General features: G+C 46.3%; 1 protein-coding gene across 6 annotated transcripts in view; it reads right to left on the minus strand.

The window, feature by feature from the left end:
- dom (domino helicase) overlaps window positions 1-22,655 on the minus strand; it is a 148,386-nt gene that overhangs the window by 20,332 nt on the left and 105,399 nt on the right. For 4 of the 6 annotated variants that reach the window (XM_075685054.1, XM_075685052.1, XM_075685053.1 and 1 more), the window contains 9 exons: window positions 19,379-19,668; window positions 18,358-18,585; window positions 17,337-17,630; window positions 15,627-15,971; window positions 12,831-12,956; window positions 9,656-9,905; window positions 7,051-7,178; window positions 3,658-4,047; window positions 2,927-3,190 (listed from right to left, as the gene is read on the minus strand). In XM_075685054.1, coding sequence (XP_075541169.1) covers window positions 2,927-3,190; window positions 3,658-4,047; window positions 7,051-7,178; window positions 9,656-9,905; window positions 12,831-12,956; window positions 15,627-15,971; window positions 17,337-17,630; window positions 18,358-18,585; window positions 19,379-19,668 — 2,315 coding nt within the window. The remainder of the gene's footprint in view (window positions 1-2,926; window positions 3,191-3,657; window positions 4,048-7,050; window positions 7,179-9,655; window positions 9,906-12,830; window positions 12,957-15,626; window positions 15,972-17,336; window positions 17,631-18,357; window positions 18,586-19,378; window positions 19,669-22,655) is intronic. The other 2 variants (XM_075685056.1, XM_075685055.1) reach the window with 2 other exon arrangements.

Genomic DNA, 22,655 nt, shown 5'->3' on the forward strand with positions numbered 1-22,655 from the left:
CCCCTTTCTGCTTCTGCACAAGATTCCGCAGCGCCGTTCCCATGCGTTTCTGCACGTGGTTTGCGCAGTCTTCCTTTTCCACAGGTATGAAGCCGTAGACTTTTGCTTCATCAATGGCACTGTATGATCTGCTGTCACCATCGGAGAGCATGGTTGTGTACCTCAGGCCATGAAGGGAAAGCGAGCGCTGAAATAAAATTAGTGCTGCCTCCACCTCCATCTGGCCTGCCTTGGAAGACGTGTTCTTTTGGCATGAATGCTGCGACTTCCAGTGAGCATAATCTGGGGTTCCTGGTTTCGGGCCAAGCTCACAGCCAAGGCAGAAATTCGAAAGGACAACATAGTCCAAAACATAGCCTGAAAAAAGCTCTATCACTGTGGCCACTCCTATGTGAGATGAATGTCCCCGAGTGTGCCAAGTGCCATCAAAAGAAACTGCAATATTACCTGCATTTCCAAAATTCAGGCTTTCGTATACATTCTTCACCGAAGTGGCACACTTAGCCATATTCTCAGTGCAGGCACTTGTTGCAGCTGGATTTAGTTTCGATTTCAAATAGTGCTGATAGGTCTTGTTGTGAAGGCCTCTGTGCGAAACTCCGATAGCGGAAAAAATATCGTTAAGCACCGTCTGCCCATTTCCCGTGCTCTGTACGGCACGCGCCGCGAGAACATTGATCTCGAAAGGATTGCAGTTGGCAGTGCCACCAACTCGTTGCGAGCTCCATTTCGTGTCAATTTCGCCGCAGTTGCTGCACAGAACTTTAAGCTTCACGGCAATGCCGTACTCCCGCGAGTCCCGCTCGATAGTCACCGCTCCGCGGCACACTCGGCAACTAGCAACTTTTAGTAAGCAGTTCACCATGTCGAGGTCGACGATGGTGTACGTTTTTGTCGACGCACTTTCCAGACGAGGCTCGCTTGTTAGGCACTTCACCTTGCGCTCCGTCGCTGAAACTGAGGAGAGTTCCGCTATTTTTTCCAGTGCTCGTTGCTCGATCAGATCTCGCTCCAACGCCGTGAGATACGCCGTGTCGATTCTCGCGCGGTCCGGCCGAGTGCGCATCTCCGTAGCACACGCGCCCGTGACGACCGCCGCTCCGCAATCAGGGGTGTCCGCTGTATGTTCACAATCCGCCGTCGACATCGCGAGCGGCACCGACGTTTTCCGGAGCACAGGCCGAGCGCGAACGCCGTCAGCCGTCACGATCGCCTCTTCCCGTTGTGCTGCACCCAACTCCTCGGTTACACCGCTGTTCCGCGGCGTCTGCAAGTCCGCCGGTCTGATAAGGTCGTCAGGCGTCACTGGAAGTTCCGGTGCATCTTTTCGCTGCACCGCGCGCTTTCTTCTACGCTTCCCAAATTTATGCACTGTACGGAATTTCCGTGCACGGTTTGGCATTTTGACTGATCACGTTCACGCTGAGCGATAGTTCAAGCAAAATGGCGTCGCCGGCGCGGACGCCCGGCGTTCCCGCGCTCCAATCAGAAGGCTCTATTTAGTCACGTGATGGTCGCGGACCAACAGGATGGCGGGATTGTCTCTGTCGTTGTTGCCTGGTTGCTCCCTCCTGAAGCAACCTTGAATGCCCGTTTTCGGCGGGAAAGGGAGCGGGAAGCACACGCTTTCGAACGAGACCAAAATGGCGGCGCTCCGTTGATCGGTTTCGAAACTGTGAGCGGCGCAAGATGGGGCGTTTTCGGTGCGTCTTGCAGATGAAAATGAGCGTCTCGCGTGATAAATACGGCGTTCTTTTGCCCAAAGACGCGTTATTTCGCGTTAATTTTCTGTCGACAAGCGTGTGATGACTTCTAGATTGCGAAAATAACAAAACTGAAAAATCGACTTTTTAGTGATTTTTTCGTCTCCAAGACCCGTGTACCCCCTTAAAACCGACGCTCTACAAAACACTTGTTCGATCAAAATTAGAATATGCCTCGGCCATCTGGGATCCCCCTCAAGTATCAGTAACCCTCTCCATCGAAGCCATTCAGAACCGTGTGTCCCGCTTTATTCTATCTAATTCCTCTCATCATGCTAGCGAAACACTCATGAAGCAAACCCTTAACATATCGGAACTTTCAGTACATCGTGCATACAGTCGTCTGTGCCTTTTCCACAAGATTTACCACAACCCGGTATTAAAAGAAAAACTTCTTACTCCTCCTTCCTACTTTTCATCCCGCAGCGATCACCTTCATAAAGTTTTCGTGCCATCTTGTCGCACGAACGCATACTACTACTCTTTTTTACCTCGCACCTGCAATGACTGGAACCACCTCCCCGCATTGGTCGCTATTATTATAGACTCATCGAGGTTCAAGACTGCTGTTTTCCATGCCACCTAACAAATATTTTATTCACTGATCTGCATTATTTTTCTGTGTATATGCACCACTCCTTTCTGTAGCGCCTACGGGCCTTGAAAGTATTTAAAATAAATAAATAAATAAGAGTGCAGAGTGAATCGAATTAAATAGCAAACATTATTAAACAAATATTCGAAAGTTTGAATATTTGCACGCCCCTAATTAATTAGGTACAGAATGCTGTATGATGGCATGCCAAATTACAAAGAGGTAGGCAAAGAAACCTTAGCTTTGGAATAGCATACAGCTCACCAGCTCACTTGCTTCTAGCTGCACAAATGTCTATGTGTAATTTTGATTAGTTGCTGCACTGGCACTATCATCATCATCACTATAATCATCATCATCATCACTATAATCATCATTATCATCATCATCAGCCTGAATGAGTGAACTGGGAAACTTCAGCACGGGCATTCGTTTGTAGGAGTGCGTGCGACCTAATTTGGGGGTGCGCTTATGTGAGTGCATTCATTGTGCAAGTAAATACAGTGTATTGTCACATTAACGAGCCCAACTGTCAACCATTATGGAGTATGCTTTACGGGTCACACACCTGTGCCAGGCTAACGTTGATGTTGACGCCTGCCATGGTGACAGCCGAGACCGGGATGGTGACGGCGGTCTGGCTGGTTCCAAGGGCCGATGGTGCCGACACTGTCTTGACCAGGGTGGCAACGGGAGTCTGTACCGTGCAGGCCAGGGACTGCTGCTGCTGAGAGACAGCCACCACTTGCTGTGTTTGTTGCCCAGCCTGTTGCTGTGCTTGCTGCTGCTGCTGTTGCAGCTGCGCCTGTGCCAGGAGATGGGCTGCTGCCATCTGAGAAGGGAACAAGAAGCCAGAAAAACATTGAAAAAAAGAGAAGCCAGACCCATGGACCGATCAGCATATAATACAGTCACATAAATAGTTTTTCTAGCCCCATCAAATCTTGTAGCTACACACAATCACGTGGGAAGCTGAAAGGACATTGCCCAACAATATTATAATACAAAGCTACTGTTCTCACACTGCCTTCCTCTGTGTCCTAGTAAAAATTTATTTTAACTTAAGAGAAATGCTGGGAGTGTGGTCAAAAAGCCTAGTCATGTTGACTTGACGAGAACTACGCCATCACGGCCACACAACAAAGACAGCACTCCGAGCTGGTCCTTACCCTTTCCTGTTTGTACTTTGATACCATCCCGTGCCCACTACCCGCGAACCATGCAGTTAACAGCTAACCGCATGACAGCTTTTCAGTAGATCTGACCTAACCTTCCGCCACTGACCCTGTGTGCACGCACCTGCTTCTGCTGGAGCTCCCGACGCTTGAGCAGCTGGGCCATCTCAGCCTCGGTGAGGGAGCGCGTGATGGCCGTCTGCTGCTTTGGAGTGCCCAGAGGCGTGGCGGCCTTCACTGCTGCCACTGCCGCTGCAACCGCTTGTTGCTGCTGCTGCTGGGCTTGCTGCTGCTGCTGCTGCTGTTGCTGCTGTGCAGATGAGGCCTGCTGCTGTTGCTGCACCTGCTGCTGCTGTGACAGGGGACGTGCCTGCTGGACTGCAGCTGAGACTGCCACCTTAGCTGTGCCTGCCAGGCTGACGGGCACTGCCACGGTGGCCTGGGTGGTTCCGGCTGCGGCCAGCTGCTGCTGCTGTTGGAGGCGCTTCAGCTGCTGTTGCTTGAGCTGCTGCTCCTGTGACGCATGCGGCGGCACTCATGCAGCACACACGTATCGCAAATGTGTCCGGCCAAACGAAACTGACCGCCCTCAATGCCGGCAAAGCGCACGAATGCTTTGTTCTACTTGGTCTGTCTAACCTCGCAACACAGGCTACTGACACGTGTCCTCCTGCTTAACGCATCTTTATGAAACTTTTACATTCTTCGAAATCATTATCATCCTTACTTTACATCTTTTTACATCTTTTAATCCTTTGCATTCAAAATTCTGCATATCACAATATTTACAGATTACAATGTCACTACCTGAGGATATTATTATTTAACTCCATAAACTTGGCACGACCAGTTGTCGTTCTTACCAAATTGAAAAGAAGAACCTGATCATCTGCCCTTACAATATGGACTAAAAAATTCGATAGCCCACACTGCACAAGATAGTGAAATCCAAGGAGCAGCTTTGTTACAACATGCAGGCTGCGACACCCGGTTATTACATCACTCCCAAAAGATAAATGTCCCGTCACCTGACCGTGAGTCACCTGGTTTGAGTCACCTGACCGTGACTCAAACCGGATAGCCTTACATAGCGATACAAATACTCCTCTCTCTGACAATGAATGCCCCTCTGCCTTTAATACGTTTTTTTCATCGATTTTCAGCCGCGAGGATCATACCAATGTACCTGATGTTGCTGATTATGACTGGCAATTCATGGAAGGTATTGAAATCTCGGTGGAGGGAGTTGCATGTCTTATTAATAATTCAAAGTTATCTACTTCATCTGGTATTGATAATATTAGTTCCAAGATATTAAAAAATACCATTTCTATATCCAGTAACATTCTGTACCATATATTCAAGCAATCTTTGTCATCGGGACAGCTGCCCAATGACTGGAAGATGGCCAAAATTATACCCATATTTAAAACTGGGAATAAAAACTCCCCGGAAAATTACCGTCCAATTTCATTGACCTGCATTTGCTGCAAGATGCTCGAGCATATAATTGCTTCTCATATTTATAATCACCTAGAGTCCAATAATTTCTTTTTTCGCCATCAACATGGTTTCAGGAAAGGATTATCATGTGAGACACAGTTACTCGAATTCACGACTGACCTGCACCTTAACATGACCAATAACCAGCAGACCGATTGCATTTTTCTTGACTTTTCCAAAGCATTTGATCGTGTAGCTCATTGTCGCCTTATTGCAAAATTAACTGCACTTCGAATTGACTCCTTCACTCTAACATGGCTTCGTAATTTTCTTTCGAATCGTCAACAGTTCACAGTAGTTAACAATATCGCTTCGTCTCCTACTTACGTTACTTCTGGTGTGCCTCAGGGCAGCGTTTTGGGCCCTTTACTCTTCCTAATTTACATAAATGATTTGCCACTTAATGTTTCTTCTCACTTACGTATTTTCGCTGACGGCTGCATTATTTACAGATCAATTAACAGTACTGACGACCACCTGGCCCTTCAAAATGACCTTAGCCTAATTCATAATTGGTGTAACACCTGGTTAATGGCTTTAAATGTATCAAAATGTCAGGTAATTTCTTTGAGTCGTAAGCGTGACAACTCACATTTTTTATACAGCGTCAATAATAAACAATTGTTACATACAGTATCGTATAAATATTTGGGTGTTCACCTAACCGAAAACCTCTCCTGGACAGACCACATTGCAGCCGTTTGCGCAAAAGCTTCAAGGACTTTAGGTTACCTACGTCGTAATCTGGGTAATTCACCTTCCAACATTCGCAAATTGGCTTATCAGACATTTGTTCGTCCACAGCTCGAGTATGCATCATCCATTTGGTCCCCGCATCCTACATACTTAATCGACATGCTTGAATCAGTCCAAAACCGAGCTGCCCGTTTCATTACACGTAATTATAGCCATCACTCCAGAGTAACGCAAATGAAACTCGATCATTCCATACAGCCTTTAGTTCTTCGCCGTAATATCGCTCTGTGATCCCTGTTTCACAAATATGTTTACAATGCCGCACAATCCACATTACATATCCAGATCGCCTCGAACACGTCTCGCCGATTAAATAACCACTTTAGTTTTGCGCGCATGTACGGTACGACACATGCTTTTAACTTTTCCGCGCTCCCTAAGGCCATTCGCTTGTGGAACAATCTGCCTGATCACATTGCTTCCGAGTCAGATCAAGAAAAATTTCGTCATCTCCTACACGAGCATTTTTCATAATAGCACTTACAAATCACTTTATCTTGTTTCTTAACCTTGGCAATGTGCTTCGAACTACTTGTGATTTTTTATTTTAAATTGATGCATTGCTATCTCGCTCCTATGAATTGCTATTTTATGCTGCGCCACGTGTTCACTTGTATGCCTTGTATATATTATAGCTTTCTTGCGTCTATTTCCCTAAATATCCCTTCAAGAATTGTACTCCCTGATATGTTCATTTTTCGTGTATTTTACTTTATAGTATTAGTACCTTACGTTGAGTTTTACTCGTGTTATTTCCTTAAGCGTACCTTTGTGGCCCTTCATTACTTCAGTTGTTCCTTTTACATGTTTTTGGTAGTAATGAGCCCTGCATTGAGGCGTATCTTTGGTATTACACTTTAGAAGGCTGTTTACTCTTTCTTTTCCCCCTTGATTTTGTACCCCCCTTACACAATGCCCGCATAGGGCCTGTAAGGTATTTTAAATAAATAAATAAATAAATAAATACAAAAAACATGCCATTCACAGTAGATGCTATTCAACTTTAAAAATATAAGAAAAAAAGTAAAGGTAAGCCTAACTTTTTATAGGGTCAAGACACAATACTACCTACAGTAACAATGCACAGCGGAGATGCTTGTTTTGGGAATTCATAAGGATTTTTTAATTCAAACTATAGTGCTAATTCCTTTTGCTAGACTGAAAAAAAAAATAATTACCACCACAAGTGTAAATCACACAGGTAAACTTGCATTGTCTTTAATAAAAAAAATTCAAAAAGGGCAGCGCGAAGCATTACCTGCATCCTCTGCTGTTGTTGGTGTTGCCGCAGAAAGTTGCCTTGACGCATCGCCTGCAGCTGGGAAGCGGTGAGACTGCGGCCTCCTTGCACACTGGCCACCCCTTGTGCTGCGGTCACTTGGCTCACTGCACAGAACAAGCCAAGAGGAGGCAGCGGAGTAAGACTTCACGCCAACCTTGAGCGGGAATGCAATGCAAAACACGCACTGAAGCTGACACAAGCACTACAGAAGCCACATTAAGGCAGGGATGGAATGAAATAATTGCTCCTGAAGCGAGACTTCCCAGGCAATAACCCCGGCAGCCCGAGTTAACAGGATAACCCCACTGTGGTCCCTCGTACAGCCTCAGTACTGCTTTCACACATTTTACTTTATTGTTGTCATTACAGCACGGTGACTGAACTGGAGAGCAACTGCAGTGACAACATATGGCGGCAACCCTACACACTCACCAACCGATAATTCAGACTCATATAGTCAGATTAATGAAGCGTCCACAATAACTGATCAGCCAGAAAATGTTTTTACTCTATAAGTGGCCAGAAGACATTGTCATTGTGCTGCCGCATGCACACATGCGCACACTCACTCACGCTCTCTCTTACACAGACAGACAGACAGACAGACAGACAGACGGGTGGAAGGACGGACGGACGGACGGACAGACAGACAGACAGACGGGTGGAAGGACGGACGGACAGACAGACAGACAGACAGACAGACAGACAGACAGACAGACAGACAGACAGACAGACAGACACGTCTTATTCTACAAATGAGCAAAAGATAAGAGCTTTTCAATGCATTGCTTTATGCTCATACGCTTGCATGTGGCCTAGTTCAATCTGCATATACCAGCCACTGTAATGCTGTTGCTACAGATGACAAAATCACAGTCAATGCATTCCAAAAATCTATATCCCCTGTCAACTTGAACATGGGTCAAATGTGCTCCAAACGAGTGCAGTCATCATCCGGCATTTCCGTTGGCTCCGCGGCGTCATTGTTGGCGCAGGCCTAAACAATGTTGTTGGCACTATGTGAAGTTACTTGGCGATTCAGAACAGCAAAAGTTTGTAACAGCAACGGAAGAAGTCGTCCAAGACCTTGTCGCCAATAAAGCAAAAGGAAACAAATGCTAGGATCAAGGAGCATAAGCGAAAAACATGCAAATGCAGCCTTGACAACTTGGTTTGGCTGGGCTTGTTCCGTGGTCAATAGTATGCTTCGGTACTTTTGGTTTGGGAACGTGGAAAAAGCGTTTTATCAAAACAAGAACATCCCGCTTTCTGTTTGTCTTAGTGACTGAACTAGCATGCGGTCATGCAGCCAGAGTCCAAAATATTAAATGGTACGCTGTAATGCATCGGAAATGCCAGTCGTCCTTGTGCAGTGCTAAAAAAAAATGAAACATGACAGGGAAACTTTAGGTAAAACACTCCATATGTGCAATTAATCGAGGGTATCATATCTTGTTGCTACGAATCTAGTCACTAAAGGTGATCTGGGCTCTGACTTAAGTGTACAGACAAAAATTACGCCAATTTTGCATGAACTACAGACAATGGAAATGGAGGTACAGTGGAACCCCGTTCATACGTTTTTCACCGGACCGGGGAAAAAAAACGTAACAGCCGGGAAAACGCAACAGTGAGGAAAGCTCCGAAAATGAATGAAAAAAAGTGCAGCTTCAACTATAGACAATTTATTTCCACAGAGTGCGCTTAGGACCTAAAAAAAAGTCCAGAATTGTGGCTTGCCGTTTCTTTCGCTCGCTAGAAATCACCACACGTTTCTCAATAGCCTGGAAGGCCGCATTGCTGTCAGCGTCGCTGTGAGGTGCGACGTACCTGCGGAGGAGGTCCAGAGCCGCAACGGCTTTTCGAAAGCTACGATTTGGCAACTCCCCGGCATCATGCGGCTCGTGCATCGCAGTCTGCGACTTCACTCGCGACCGAGATCCCAACGATCTCGGCGATGCTCTGACACTCTGACGTCCCGACAACAACATCCACGGCGACGTAGTCGTCGTATGTGACCGCCATTTTGGCTTTTGGCGAGTTTTGGCCGGGCTTGGCTATGGAGCTGGCTGCAAGAAGCCGCACGCCAATTCGATGGCGGCCTCTCGAACTGGCGTGCGGCTTCTTGCAGCCAGTTCCATAGCCAGGCCCGGCCAAAACTCGTCAAAAGCCAAAATGGCGGTTGGAGCGCGTTGCCTACTTTAGCCCAGGCGGGTTCGGGGGGCTAAGTTGCGACGTATCATGCGGGAACGTTTTCACAGCTACGACGTAACAGCGGGGTTCCTTATACATTGGATCCTATGGAAGCTATGCCGGGACCGGATGAAAACGACGTAGCAGCCGGGAAAACGCAGCAGTGAGGAACGTAACAGCGGGGTTCTACTGTATGCCCCACTGACTATCCCTAAATTAACACATTTCATTCCATGAGTACTATAGATATTGCATTACATATATGCCACATGGCGAGTGATGGTTCCACAAAATTGTCCAAGTAACTGATCCAAGTGATCAGTCGGTGATTGTAAAAGCAATCCCTGTAGTAAAAGTCAGATATGTGGATGGCCAGTCGGTTACTCACCGGCCGCTACAGCTGAGATCCTCTGCGGAGCAGGTTGCAGCTGGGCAGAGGTGAGGTTGGTGACCGAGACCACAGCAGGAGTGCTGCCGCCTGCAGTGGTGATAGCACTGCTGACCGGCAGCCCACGAACTTGGCCCGTTGCCACAGCAACCATCTCCTGGACTGTCATGGTGGTGGTGGCCGTAACGACTGGCGGCTGCGGTCGCTGTGGCCGTAGAGCAGCAGTACTCAGAGTAGCCACTGCCGTAACCTGATTTAGGAAAGAGCAAGGCCATTTTGACGTCATCTTCACAGCGTGCAATGTAAATGGGCAACCTGCCAAAACAGTTCATTTCTCACTAACAGGTGGCAGTGTAGCATTGCTGTACAAACTACAGTTAAACCTTGACAAAACGAAGATGCTAAAACAAGCACTTTACTTCGTTATGCTGAAATATTGTTATACTGAAATTATGCAAGTACCTAAGTACTATCCAGTTTCGTTATGACAAGTTTTAACTGCATTCAAGTTCGTTATATCAAGGTTGAAAGTAAAGCCCCACACCTGTAGATAGAAAATGTAACAATTCTGGCTACAAAATGTGTTGTCACTGAAGAAAATTTGTCTTTCTGTGCACTTTTGTGAAAACTGCATTGCGCTACTGCCTATACCTTTGAAAGGGAAGAATTGATACTTTCAAAATACTTTCCAAATTTTCTTGCTTTTTCTGTTGCTTTCAGACCACTCAGGCTAACATGCCAGGACATACCATGTGTTTTTATGTGCAAACTGTAGCTGCGCAATTGTGGAATGCATAAGTGTTCTGAACTTGAGATGTCCATCTGGTGCACTGATACCTTTTTTTTTTTATCTTGGAACTTCTGTAATCTCAATAGTTTTTGCCAGTTTTGAAACTTCTACTAAAGCAGAAGTTTGTTACGCAGAAAAGAAAAAGCTCCAACTCATCAAATTACAGTATTTTCCCATCCACTGCCCACCACAGATGGAGCCAGAGAGTTAATGCCCAAGTTCAACCTCAATATAATAAATATGGACATACCATATTTACTCTAATCTAGGCCGACAGTTTTTTTTTCAAACAATCATATACCAATCTCTAGGGTCGGCTTAGATTAGAAGATTTAAAAAAAACATGCCAGTTTGTAATTGAAAATGATAAATATGGTGCATAGCTAGCGCCATCTAGAAACGTCAGTATCGCAGCCACTATTAGCCAGGCTAGTAGCTAACCGAAGTAAACAAGCGACAGCACCATTTTAACCTGTGTCGTATCGGTACTGTGGATAAGTATCAATGTGCGGTGTGGCAGTATCGTAATGGTACCACACAGGCTATGCCACAAACGAAAAGTTGTGCTAGCCGCACAGGCATCGTCAAATGTTCAAGCCGGGCAGGATGTCAGCATCGATGAGAAAAACATCTGTTGTTGGAGGGGGAAATGGAAGACGCCTTTTGCGTGTGCCACAACAAGGCTATGATAGCGATAAGGAAGATAAGCGTGTGATAACATAGAGGAGCTGTTCACCAAGATTGTGCAAACGTGAGCTTGCGCCCATCCGCAAGCATACAAGGATAGCAACAATGATGACGTAGAGAGCTCGGCATGTTCATATTAAATAAATACTGTTTTCATTTTGTGAACGCTGTCCTCAATTTTTTTGTTCGGCTTACATTCGAGGCAAGTTTTTTAAAAATATTTTCTGGCGTCAGACATTTGGGGGTCAGCTCAGAATCGGGGCCGGCCTAAGTTTGGGTAAATACGGTAAAAAATTATATGTTATAGGTTACCCCTATAATCCATGCAACATGGTAACCGAAATTTCAGATACCACACAGTGTGCCACTTAATTTCTCGAACATATGTGTGAATGATGCGGCAAACACAGCAGATCTGGCACCAAGACGCAACTTCAGTTGCAGACTCTAAATAGATGAAGGTGCACTGGTTAAGCCCAGGTTAGGCCTAAGCGGTGTAGCTGTGATGAAAATTTGTTAAGGCTGCCACAGTGGCTAACTACAAGCAGTCGGGGGAAAGCCTGTCATAAATATGTCTGTAACAGCACACCTCGTCAGCAATTGAGCACGTGATCACACGCATGAACTAGACTGATAAGTATTGTTGGGTGTGCACATGGTGCCTTCGGTGTCCGAAAAATGAGCCAGCAACTGCACTGAGCAAAGCAGCTTGGCACAAAATAGCTTTCACAATAAAAGTGGCAGGTCACTGCCCTTGCGAGCCACGTGAGAACTTGTTCTGTCACCATCTTGTGACGACAATGACAATGATTCGGATGGTCAGCTGCCACATGACTGTTACAAATGCTATTTTTGGACTTTCTTGGACAGTGCATACTTGTATTTCAATCAGTCAACATTTTTTTAGCATCAGGGCTTGCAAGGGTAGCTTAAGAGTATTACTTTTTTTCTCCTTTGGGGTGGCACTGCCTGGGCTTGCTCTACAATAGCGTCACTGAAGCGAAAGTGTGCCTGCTGAAGACTGTTGTGGCAGTAATTTCGATGCATTAAGTTCTACAGGGTACTGATGAGACACAATGACAACTACACTGCGCCAGTAATTTCGTGTTATTTGTTTTACAGAAATTTAATGTGCAACAAGGTATTCTTGTGTCAGATGCAAATTCGATATTAAGTTTAACTGGACGACAGAAGCCTGTCCTTGCTGGATACCTTTCATGCTTACTTGTGATTACGATGCAGTTGACTTTCACTATTTTGGCTCCAGTGAGGGGCACAAAACCGGATTGAATATCAGAGTTCTTGAAAAGTGCAGGTGCTTTCCTTGACTTCAAACTATGAAGAGAGTTGAATTCACCAATGTCATCAACTGATGGAAGTGAAATGTGCAGCCCCCATTATTTCAGTATAGAAGAACAATACGTTGTGTGGCTCAATGAAGAATCGTATGTTCTAGGGCAGATTTAGCGTCTGAAAGGCAGTGCTAGAGTGCAAGGAAAGCCACACAAACCTGCAAAACCACATATTCTTCATTACAATATCATCAATCTGCAGACTGCAGCAGCACTGCATTCTTATTTATTTGCAGTACAATGCAACATCTCTCTAGACAACAGTGATGGAGCACAGGCCCCATTAAACGACTGCTCTCTCTCTCTCTCTTTTTTTCCTCAAAGCGCTTCATGAATGTTGACTTACGGGAACCTTGGTGAGAGCGAACGTTGGGGCAGCGCTGACAACACCTCCTGCAGCAGCTGTCGTGGCTGTAACCGCAGTGCTAACCAAGATGCCACCGGATTTGGCCAATGCCACCGTGGTGACATTCTGAAACGAAGCACGAGAGGGAGAGAAGAGATGTAGCAACATTGAAGGCCACTGCACCTCCCCGACCTAACGAATGGCATGCAATGCAGGCCCTTGTTTGCACAGCTATCAGCTGGAAGCCATAGTCTGGGATTTGCATCATATTCGCTAACCACCATCATCTGCACGCATTGTCTGCTTAAATGGTTACTTAAAGGCTGCCACTAAGAAAATTAGGCAATTAGCAGCCCTGCAGTTTTGCCAATATTGCTTCCATATCATATAAAAGTAATTTATAATCAATTTAGCCAGAATGCAATTTAGCTGCAGTTGGCCATTCTTAACAACATCAGCTTATCGCGAGTGATCGTCACTTATTTTGGTGTATGACAAGCACTCTTCACAATGTAAATGGCGGTAGGCAATGTTTCTATCATCATCGTGTTAGTTGAATAAGATTTCCGACAATATTTGTAGACATACCATATTTATTAAAATTTAGGCCGATAGTTTCCTTTTATTTTTTTTTTCATATAATCATCCACCAAACTCTAGGGTCGGCTTAAATTCGAGGAGTTTAAAAAATTCGCCAGTTTGTAATTGAAAATTATAAATATGGTGCATAGCCGGCATCGTAGAAAAGTCAGCATCGCAGCCGCTATTAGCTGTGCCAGTAGCCAACTGAAGCACATGAGCGACGTCACTATTTAAACCTGTGTTGTATCGGAGCGGCGTGGCCCATAGCATGGCGTTATCATAATGGCACCAAACAGGCGATGCCACTATGGTGCTGCTTTCAAATGCAAAGTTATGCTAGCCGCAGAGGCATCGTGAAACGTTCAAGCTAGGCGGGACTTCAGCATCGATGAGAAAAATGCCCGTCATTGGACAGGGGCAACAGGGGACGCCTTTTGCGTGTGCTGCAACGACGAGATGACAGCGACAAGGAAAATAAGCGTGCGATAACTGAGAGGAGCTGTTCACAGAGATCGCGCCACATTTAGATGCATGCAAGCCTTGCCATACTGTCTGCTCAGGCATGGGCGCACGGATGCGAGCTTGCACACATTTGCAAGCGTGCGTGTGGTCTGGGCTATAGCAAGGAGGCTAGGAGTGATATAATGCAGAGTGAGCTCAGCAGGTTCATATTAAATAAATGCTGTTTTCATTTTGTGAACGCTGTCCTCACATTTTTGTTCGGCCTACATTCGAGGGAAATTTTTTAATTTTTTCTGGCTTCGGACATTCGGGGGTCGACTTAGAGTCAGAGCCGGCCTAGATTCGAGTAAATACGGTACTCGCGTGAGCTAACCACAATTATATATTCAGCGCTCACCTCACGTATTTCTTTTTGTGTCCGTGAGCTCCGTTATGCATTATGGAAATTATGTACTAATGTACGGTAGAACCTCGTTCATGCATCTTGGGGAATGTATTGGGGAGGAAATGCGAAAAAAATGTGACATCCGAAGTCACTAAAAAATTTGCCGAGCTCAACTCGCATCTCAACTCGCATGCAAAGCGTTGCGGCAATCCTTGCAGCATGAGATGTTGAAGCACACAGAGCTTGCGAGAGCCGATCAGCCCAAGACGTGCATTAACATTTCTGCGGTTTCTGCAAGCTTGCGTTTATGCTCTACGAATATGGCCTGGGTCAGCAGCTTCTTCTGGTAGGATATTTTGGCGGGAAATATTGATGTGTCTACTCGGCGAGAATCGTTACCATAGGAGACACCAATGCATCAAACAGGTAAGGCACTACGCACGTTGTCATTTTTGTATTGTGTATTGCATTGAGACAGGAATGGGAAACTGAAACGAAATGGAGCTGTTGAGTGCTTTATGGTACAGTAGCACCTCGTTCATGCATTTTGGAAAAAAAATGCAAGAAAAAGCACACAAACAGGGAAAATGTACGACCCGAAGTAACTAAAGGAAAATTCTACAGACTCAACTATTGTGGACATTTACATAATGAGAAGCGTCATGCGAATTGTTGTAGCAAAAGATGCTGACACGCATCGAGCTGGTGGTGCTCCAGCAGCCTGAGATTCATTTTCTCTTTTTCTTATTGTTAGTGTTCCAAGGTGGGTGACGCCAAATATGGGCGACGCCGAAACGTGATGCCCACATTAAGCCACCTGCAGCAGAGAATGGCTGCAGGTGGCAGGTGGCTTTGGAATATCACCTACTAAAAGCGTGCAGTATGCTACCAATAGCACTATGCACCAGATGCAGTAAAACAGGTAGGTGAAGATGCTTATTGCAATAGGTATGGCGGCGAGAGCTGTGAATGCGGTGTGCGACTACCCGGGCTGAGATTTGCTGGTACCACAACAAGAAACTGCGTGCCATCGCTTCCACGTTAGACGAGTGGCTATATACTGTTCTCGAACGCGCGAGCTTTGTGCCATTTCATGTTCACAAGGGATCTAGCGGCCGGCAAACATATACGATTCAAGTCTGCTGACAGGAACGAACAGCAGCATGTCTTGGTTATCGCGAGTTTTCTTTCTTCTTTTTAACGTTTTGGCACCAAAAATGGGTATTTTTGTGAACTTTCCATGACACTATTGCTCATACTTCCAACGACAGATTTTGCATGGAGGCTCATCTATATATACACTACATTCAAATAGGCTTTTTCTTTTCAAAATTTCATTGCAGTTGGGATCAAAACACCTCACTTGCCTTGGACAGCTGTCCTGCGACTGGCTGTAACTGCTGCGCCTGGCCGAGAGTGGCCAGCACAGCCTGAGTGGCAGCCACCTGCTGTTGCTGCTGTTGCTGTTGGACAAGCAGCGCAGCTGCAGTAGCCGGGCTGGCAGCAGCCACGACCCCTGCTGCTGCGGGACTCGCTGCGGCCACCACGGCTGCCGCGGCCTGCCCGGTCACTCCCTGGGCAGCAGCCACGGCTGCCGGCTGCGACAGCGTCTGCGTGCTTGCTGGTGCCACGTGCCCCAGCACCTGCGGCTGTCCCTGTTGGTGCTGCTGCTGCTGCTGCGCTTGCTGCTGACGCTGGGCCTCTGCCGCTGCCTACAGACACAAATCTATGGTTGACACTCCTTTTCAGCAGCCAAAAGTACATCTGAAGCAAAAAAAAAAGAATAATTTCCAGAACAAATTCTGGGGTTTCACGTGCAACAACAACCATTTGATTATAAACAAGGCATGCAAGGCATGCTGGGGGTCTACAGACTGAATTTGACCACCTCAGTTTCTTTACCAGTTAGTTATATTGAGGTAAATGAACATCCTTGTATTTTACCCCCCGTCGAAATGCGGCTGCCGTTGCCAAGATTACACCCCCAAACTCAGAGGTGCAATTATTTCTTTACCCGCCGCGACGCGGAAAAGTGTTCGGAACATCCGAATTTTGGCCCGCTGCACACAATGCATTTCGGTAGGAGAATTTTACGAATTCGTATCACACCAAAATTTGTATCAGCCGGGTTCATATCACCGAGATTCCACTGTATCCCCATTAACCACGGCAGTGCTTCTACTAAAGTGGTCATGTGTAGCGATACCCAGTAGCGGAGTCCCCAAAAGCAAGCAACTGACTCAGAGCAGAGTCAGTTGAAGCAGAGAGCGCAACTGACTCGCAGCTCAATGTAAATTTTTTTATTGCCGCTGTTAGACAGCACTGAAGAAAATAAACTGTGAACCCAAATGTGTGCAAGTGCACTGTGACTGAAGCGGCTACAGCCAGAACATCCAGAACATAAAAGTCAAACACGTTTAAACCTGCAATCCACATGAAAGACAAGAAACGTTATTCAGCTCTGTGCTTCTGTGTGTAGCAGCCTTTCCCTTTCTGTACCATTAGGCCCCAAAAAGCAGAACCACCATTCCACATCAAGGGAAATGACAACTTGTTTACATTGATTTCCGGCCACAGAAAGTACTTTAATTTTTATGAAAACTATGAAATGTTACTTGAGTAAACATTTTTCAGCATTGTAATGATTTGAATATGACTAAAATTTTCAGAAATATAGATTTGGTGTATTTTACTTAACAAAACCACAATCCAATTATGGAGCGGGCTGTAATGGGGAACTCCAGAGTAATATTGACTGCCTGGAATTATTTAGCTTGCACCTAAATCAAAGTGTACAAGCACTTTTGCATTCGGCCCCTATTGAAATGTGGCAGGTGAATAATCAATAATTGCCTTGCTCAACTATCCACAAGTGAAACTCACTTTAGAGTATCAAAAACACCAGTACGGGCTTTGCACTGCATTACCTTTCCTCCACAATTTTGAGGTTGTCAAACTTACTGCAGCAAATATGACACGCTGGCCTTTCTGCAGTTACCCGTGTACCATGCAGCTGCCCAATAAAAGGAGCTAGTTCTCGACCCATGCTTCATCCCTGCGACAGAAGTAGTACTCACGGCAGCAGCCATTTGGCTTTTCTGTTTCTCCTTGGCAATGCGCTCTGCCCGGATTGCTGCCAGCCTAGCCGGAGGGAGGGGCTGATCGTAGGAGATGCCATTGTCAGCCAGCACGGCCGCATGCTTGGGGTTCTTCACCAACGGGTTGGCGGTGAAGGTGGGCTTGAGGGTGGGCGTCCGCTTGCTGGCCACCGCCCGGATCGTGTCGAAGCGAGTATTGTAAAGCATGGTGAAGGCCTGGTTGCAGTCCTGGGAGAACAGCTGGCCCGTCCTCATGGGCTTGTTGTTCTTCGTCTGGAATGGAAGAGACCAAGCTTGGCCAGTCAAACACTGACGAGAATGGTAACACTTGTACGGCGACAACGACTATACGGACACTCAAAGCGGTCTGCGCCACCGGCATCGCCTGCAAAAGCGTCAAAAGGGCGCACGGTGCAAAAACAGGTCACACTTCACACAGAAGACTGCGCGCCCTTCCGCTCAAGGCAGCCCCATTTCCAGGCCAGAGAGCCTGAGAGAGCTAGGCAGCCAGATGTGACTGTGGCGCATGGCCTTGGTGATTTGATCAAAACAGAGCCAGCCATACCACAACGAAAAATGGGCTGTGTAGGAAAACAAATAGAAGAAAACAAATGAAAGAAAGAGGAGGAGGTCACCGTGTAAACACCGCGCAGTTCCTCGCCTCCGGTGTGGGACAAGGCAGGGAGGCATTGTGCTTTACTAATCAAGGCAGGAAGGGAGCAGTCTCTACGATGGCAGTTAAGCTCACCTCCTGGCTGCATGGCAATGTGGCATTTAAATTTGTCCCATCTCTTCTAATACTGAATCTAGTAGAAAAATTCTTGTCGTAAAATACTCCCTAGACAGCATCCCACAACTTCCAGTGTATAACCAAAATTTGCAAGGGGAGCTGGTGACTGGCCCTTTCAACAGTATGCAGCTTCCAGAGCAAGTCACTCAGCTTAATGATACTGCTGGCACAAGTGCGCAAGGCATCCATGACAGCGTAGTGAAGTTTCACCTTGTAAATGCCCTTGGTCTTCTTCTGCTTCTTGGGGTTGGTGTCGTACAAGATCTTGCCTTCTTCACGGGGCACAATGACGGACTCGTAGCGGTCCTTGCACTGCTTTGGGGAACGGTAGATGCGGCTGACTGTGTTAACCACGTCTGCAACAAGGTCCCAGTTCGGCGTGTGGCCTGGCGAGAGCACTGTCAAGTTCAGTGGGATGTCCTGCAGCTGCTGAATTACCTGAAAAATGCATCCAACAAAAATGCAAAGTGAATGTAATGGAAAACACATGGGCACTGCACGAACAGCAGACTCGTTTTAAAAACTGAGTGGGATACTGGGAACATGTTCATGCTGCCCTTATTATGGCTATACATAAGTGACAAAAATGAGCCATCAAAGCACAAAACTTTGGACTGTTCAGCTTAACGGAGAGTTTCACAGGGTTAATCGTAAATAGTCTTAGCTATACCACAGGCACAAGTGGCCTCCACATGAAGGTGCAGCTACATGCTAGGCTACAAATATGCTTAAAATATGACACTGGAGAAAATTTGAGTGCGTGCTATGATTTATGAGTGTCATAAGACTAATGATGGTTAAATAAACAAATGAGAGATACTTTGCGAGGCTGATCCCTTCTTATTGTCATATCTGAACATGCAAAATAAAAAAAAATAAAAATAAAGAAGGTATCACCAAACAATCCATCATTTGCCAAGCTAAACCATGGTATTAACCAGTCATTGCATGCTATGTGCACAGAGTGTAAAATCCCTGCTAATAAGTGTTCTGGTAGGCGAGGGCAACGACGGGTTAGTAGCTGTGGGATGGACAGGAATCCCTTCTCACTCAATGACACTGCCTCTCTCAAGCCAGACAAATGAACAATTCTACAGCAGAAGAGCCACCAGCACATGGCGTTCTCAAACTTCTGGACACCATTATCCGTTTCTCAATAGGTCTCCATCCCAGGCACTGACACTGACGACAACCAGCTTACCGCGGAGCAAGCACATCCACCCACACTCACCTGAAGAATAGCCCAGTCCTCGTGTATCAACCACTCCGGCATGTCTGGCGAGAGGTCCAGGAGTGGGCGTGCCGCCAGGAAGCCGCCCTGCTGAGCGAGCGGCCGTGAGGGCAAGGAAGCCAGGGCCTTGGGGGGAAGCTGGCCCGCCCCGCACACCATCAGGTTCTTAACTTTCTGGAGCTTGGCCTCACGCCGCATCTTGAGGATGGCTGCCGTCGGGCGGTCGAACAGCGACTTGGGGATGTGCACGGCATCTTCCTTGCGGCTCTTCTGCTTGCGTGCAGCTGCGACTGCACAAGTGAGGTGCAGCAAACAGTTTAGGCAGGCACCATGTAGTTATCACTATGCATCTGATTATAGCTATGACTAAAGGCCCTTACAGCTAATTCAGTTGTGCACGTGGATATCTACTTGGCACTTCCTATCAGACCATCTATTCTGTTGAAGTTGATGAGCTGTTGCTCTCAGGTCCTCTTTATCATCAGTGAGCAGCATTCCCTCAAAGAGGAATGTCGCCTATTCAAATACAGTCGAAACCACTTATAACGATACCAGTTTTAACAATATATCGGTTATAACAATGAAAAGCTGCTGCACCGGCAACTTTTGTATGTTTTCTATGGAGAAATAACCTGCTTACTACAATGTCCCCATGCTGCATTATCGGTTATGAGAATGAAGTCTGGCTGTTGGGTGTCTGTGCGGAAAGGTAATGGAATGCGAAATCCTTGAAAAGAAAAAAAGTAAAGTGAAATGGAAGCCGCTGCACGATCGCCTGCCACCCCAACTGCCGCCACGTGCTTCTCTCCATGAGAGATCTCTGCCATCGCCCTTACACCCCTCCGAAAGGAATGGGCTGCGCCCATAGCTCTGCGCCACGCCACCCGATGGCCACCCTCTGAAACACAAATGGACCACCCCAACTGCGCTGACAACAGTGCCAGCACTGCTCCCATGCTCGCTGGGCCCTCATTCTGCGCAATCATGCTAACGGATTTCATGCTTGTCTTTGTTCGTTGCGTCGAAGTCGTTCCTGGCCACGTAGTTTATCAGCCTCGTTTGACTCACCATTGAAACGTAACATGGCTGATCCACCTGCTGAGCACTGGCAATGCACAACATTGCTGGTGAAAAGAAGGCACACGGCTATAGATTTGGAAACGAAGTGCTTTAAAGAAAAAATTAAATTATGGGGTTTTACGTGCCAAAACCACTTTCTGATTATGAGGCACGTCGTAGTGGACTCCGGAAATTTCGACCACCTGGGGTTCTTTAACGTGCACCTAAATCTAAGTACACGGGTGTTTTCGCATTTCGCCCCCATCGAAATGCGGCCTACGTGGCCGGGATTCAATCAAACGAAGTGCTTTACCCGGTGAGACGATCGTCGTGAATGTGCTTGCATCGAATAACGACAGCGACTGCCACGATGGTGGCACTGACGCAGTAGTGCAGGCTGCCTCAACGTTGACCTCACAGGAGGTCCTGTAGATGACTCAGTCCCTCATGGGCTCTTTTTCGCGAGGGACTTTCCACTTCATTACGTGGGGCACCTGGATGCCTTGGAGAAAGATGCCGGCAAGCTTTGCGTAATGCAAGCAAGGCTGACGGACACGCGCTTTTCTCGTGCAATCCAGTAGGAAGTACGTGGCGAGATGCTTGTGGCGATCTGATCCCAGCGTTTCGTCTCGATTTCTCAAGCTGAGATGCTGCTACAGCAACCTTCCGCATTTTTAATGCAATAGCGTTAAGGAGCTCGTGTTGCGGAATATCCGGTGTCGGCGTCGGACGTCGTTTCGGCAAAAAAGATTTTCGAACCACCCATACCCTCCACATGGCACAAGAAAATCACTAAACTAATTGCATTTCTCAAGCTAAAATACGTAGAAAAATCATGAAGTATAACTCATACACAACCTACAGACATGATAGCTCTCGAATTGTAATTTTAATATACAAGAAAACGTACTTCCGTTACGCGAAAACTCAAACAAACCCCTTTTCCAGCGTTTCAAAAATTCACAGATCGCCGACGCCATCCGCCATTTGCGCGCGCCGGCGCATGAATATCTCAGAGTCCACGTAGCGGTGCACCCACTTCCTTGAAACACTTCCAGATGGCGCTTGCCTTGGCCACATTGCGGCCCATGCATGAGGCCGCGCTTCTACCAGGAAGCCTGCCTTCGTGCATAGCGTTCGCCGCAAGTGTTTCCCAGTAAACGTTACGGTTACATACGCTGCAGTTGCCGGGAAGCATGAGAAGCAGTCAGGAATCTTTTAATACTATCGCGTTCCACTCTTAAAGGCAAAGCTGAAGCGTCCTCCAAATTTTTAAAAGGTGCCTTTCGGGGCCACCAAAGCGATGCCTTGAGCCCTGTTTGCAGTTGTTTTTATAGCAGTGTCAATCTTGAACACCAACAGCCGCGGTTTGTTAACAACACGCACTTACAGCATGCAGGAATCAGCGTTAAACAGTTAAACGAGTCGACACAATCAGAGGCCGTACAGAGGAAGGTAGTGGGGAGAAGAACTGACCTCCCCACCAGTGTAGTTTTCTCGGAACAGCTATGCCTTTCCCCATTTTGATTTTTTTTTTCATGCAACACTGGTTATAACAATTATCGGTTATAACAATGAAATTTTCGTGGCACTTGAATATTGTAATAAGTGGGTTTGAATGTACATGTAGAATGCAGAAACATTTTTCTGAGAAAAGCGCTGGGCTGATTTTAATTAAATTTGTTGCCTTCGAGAGAGAAAGTTAAATTCTAGTGACTGTCGGAAGCAGAATTTCAATTTCAGGCCTAAATTTCTTCAAAGAAATTTTCAGAAATTGGCAAGTTCGAAAAAAATGGAAGCATGAAATTTATAAAATCGTAGCTCCGCACCAAAAGCAGATATCGCAGTTCTGTAAACTGCATCCATTAGACAAGAGCATCCAAAGAGGACAAATTTGATATGTCAAATTATATTGTACATAATTGTTACATAGTTTAAAGGGTTTTGCAAAAGTTATGCTCACATATTGGTGGTTTATTTGAGAGCCATGTATAATGTGACATGCAGACGAAGAAGACGTTTTAAGCTTGGTCCAACGAAGACGACACTCTGAACTTCGCGCGTTGTCTACCACCTTGTCAGCTGCTACAGTTATTGTAAATATCCTGTAAATCCCGTAAATATATTTCTGACTTTTTTCATCCCCGTAACATCTTTAGCGGAGGTGCGTCAATTTTGCCCGATTTAAGTGTACTATTAGTTGCAAGTGACAGAATTG

The sequence above is a fragment of the Dermacentor variabilis genome, chromosome 3 (assembly GCF_050947875.1).
Source record: "Dermacentor variabilis isolate Ectoservices chromosome 3, ASM5094787v1, whole genome shotgun sequence".
NCBI lineage: Eukaryota > Metazoa > Arthropoda > Arachnida > Ixodida > Ixodidae > Dermacentor > Dermacentor variabilis.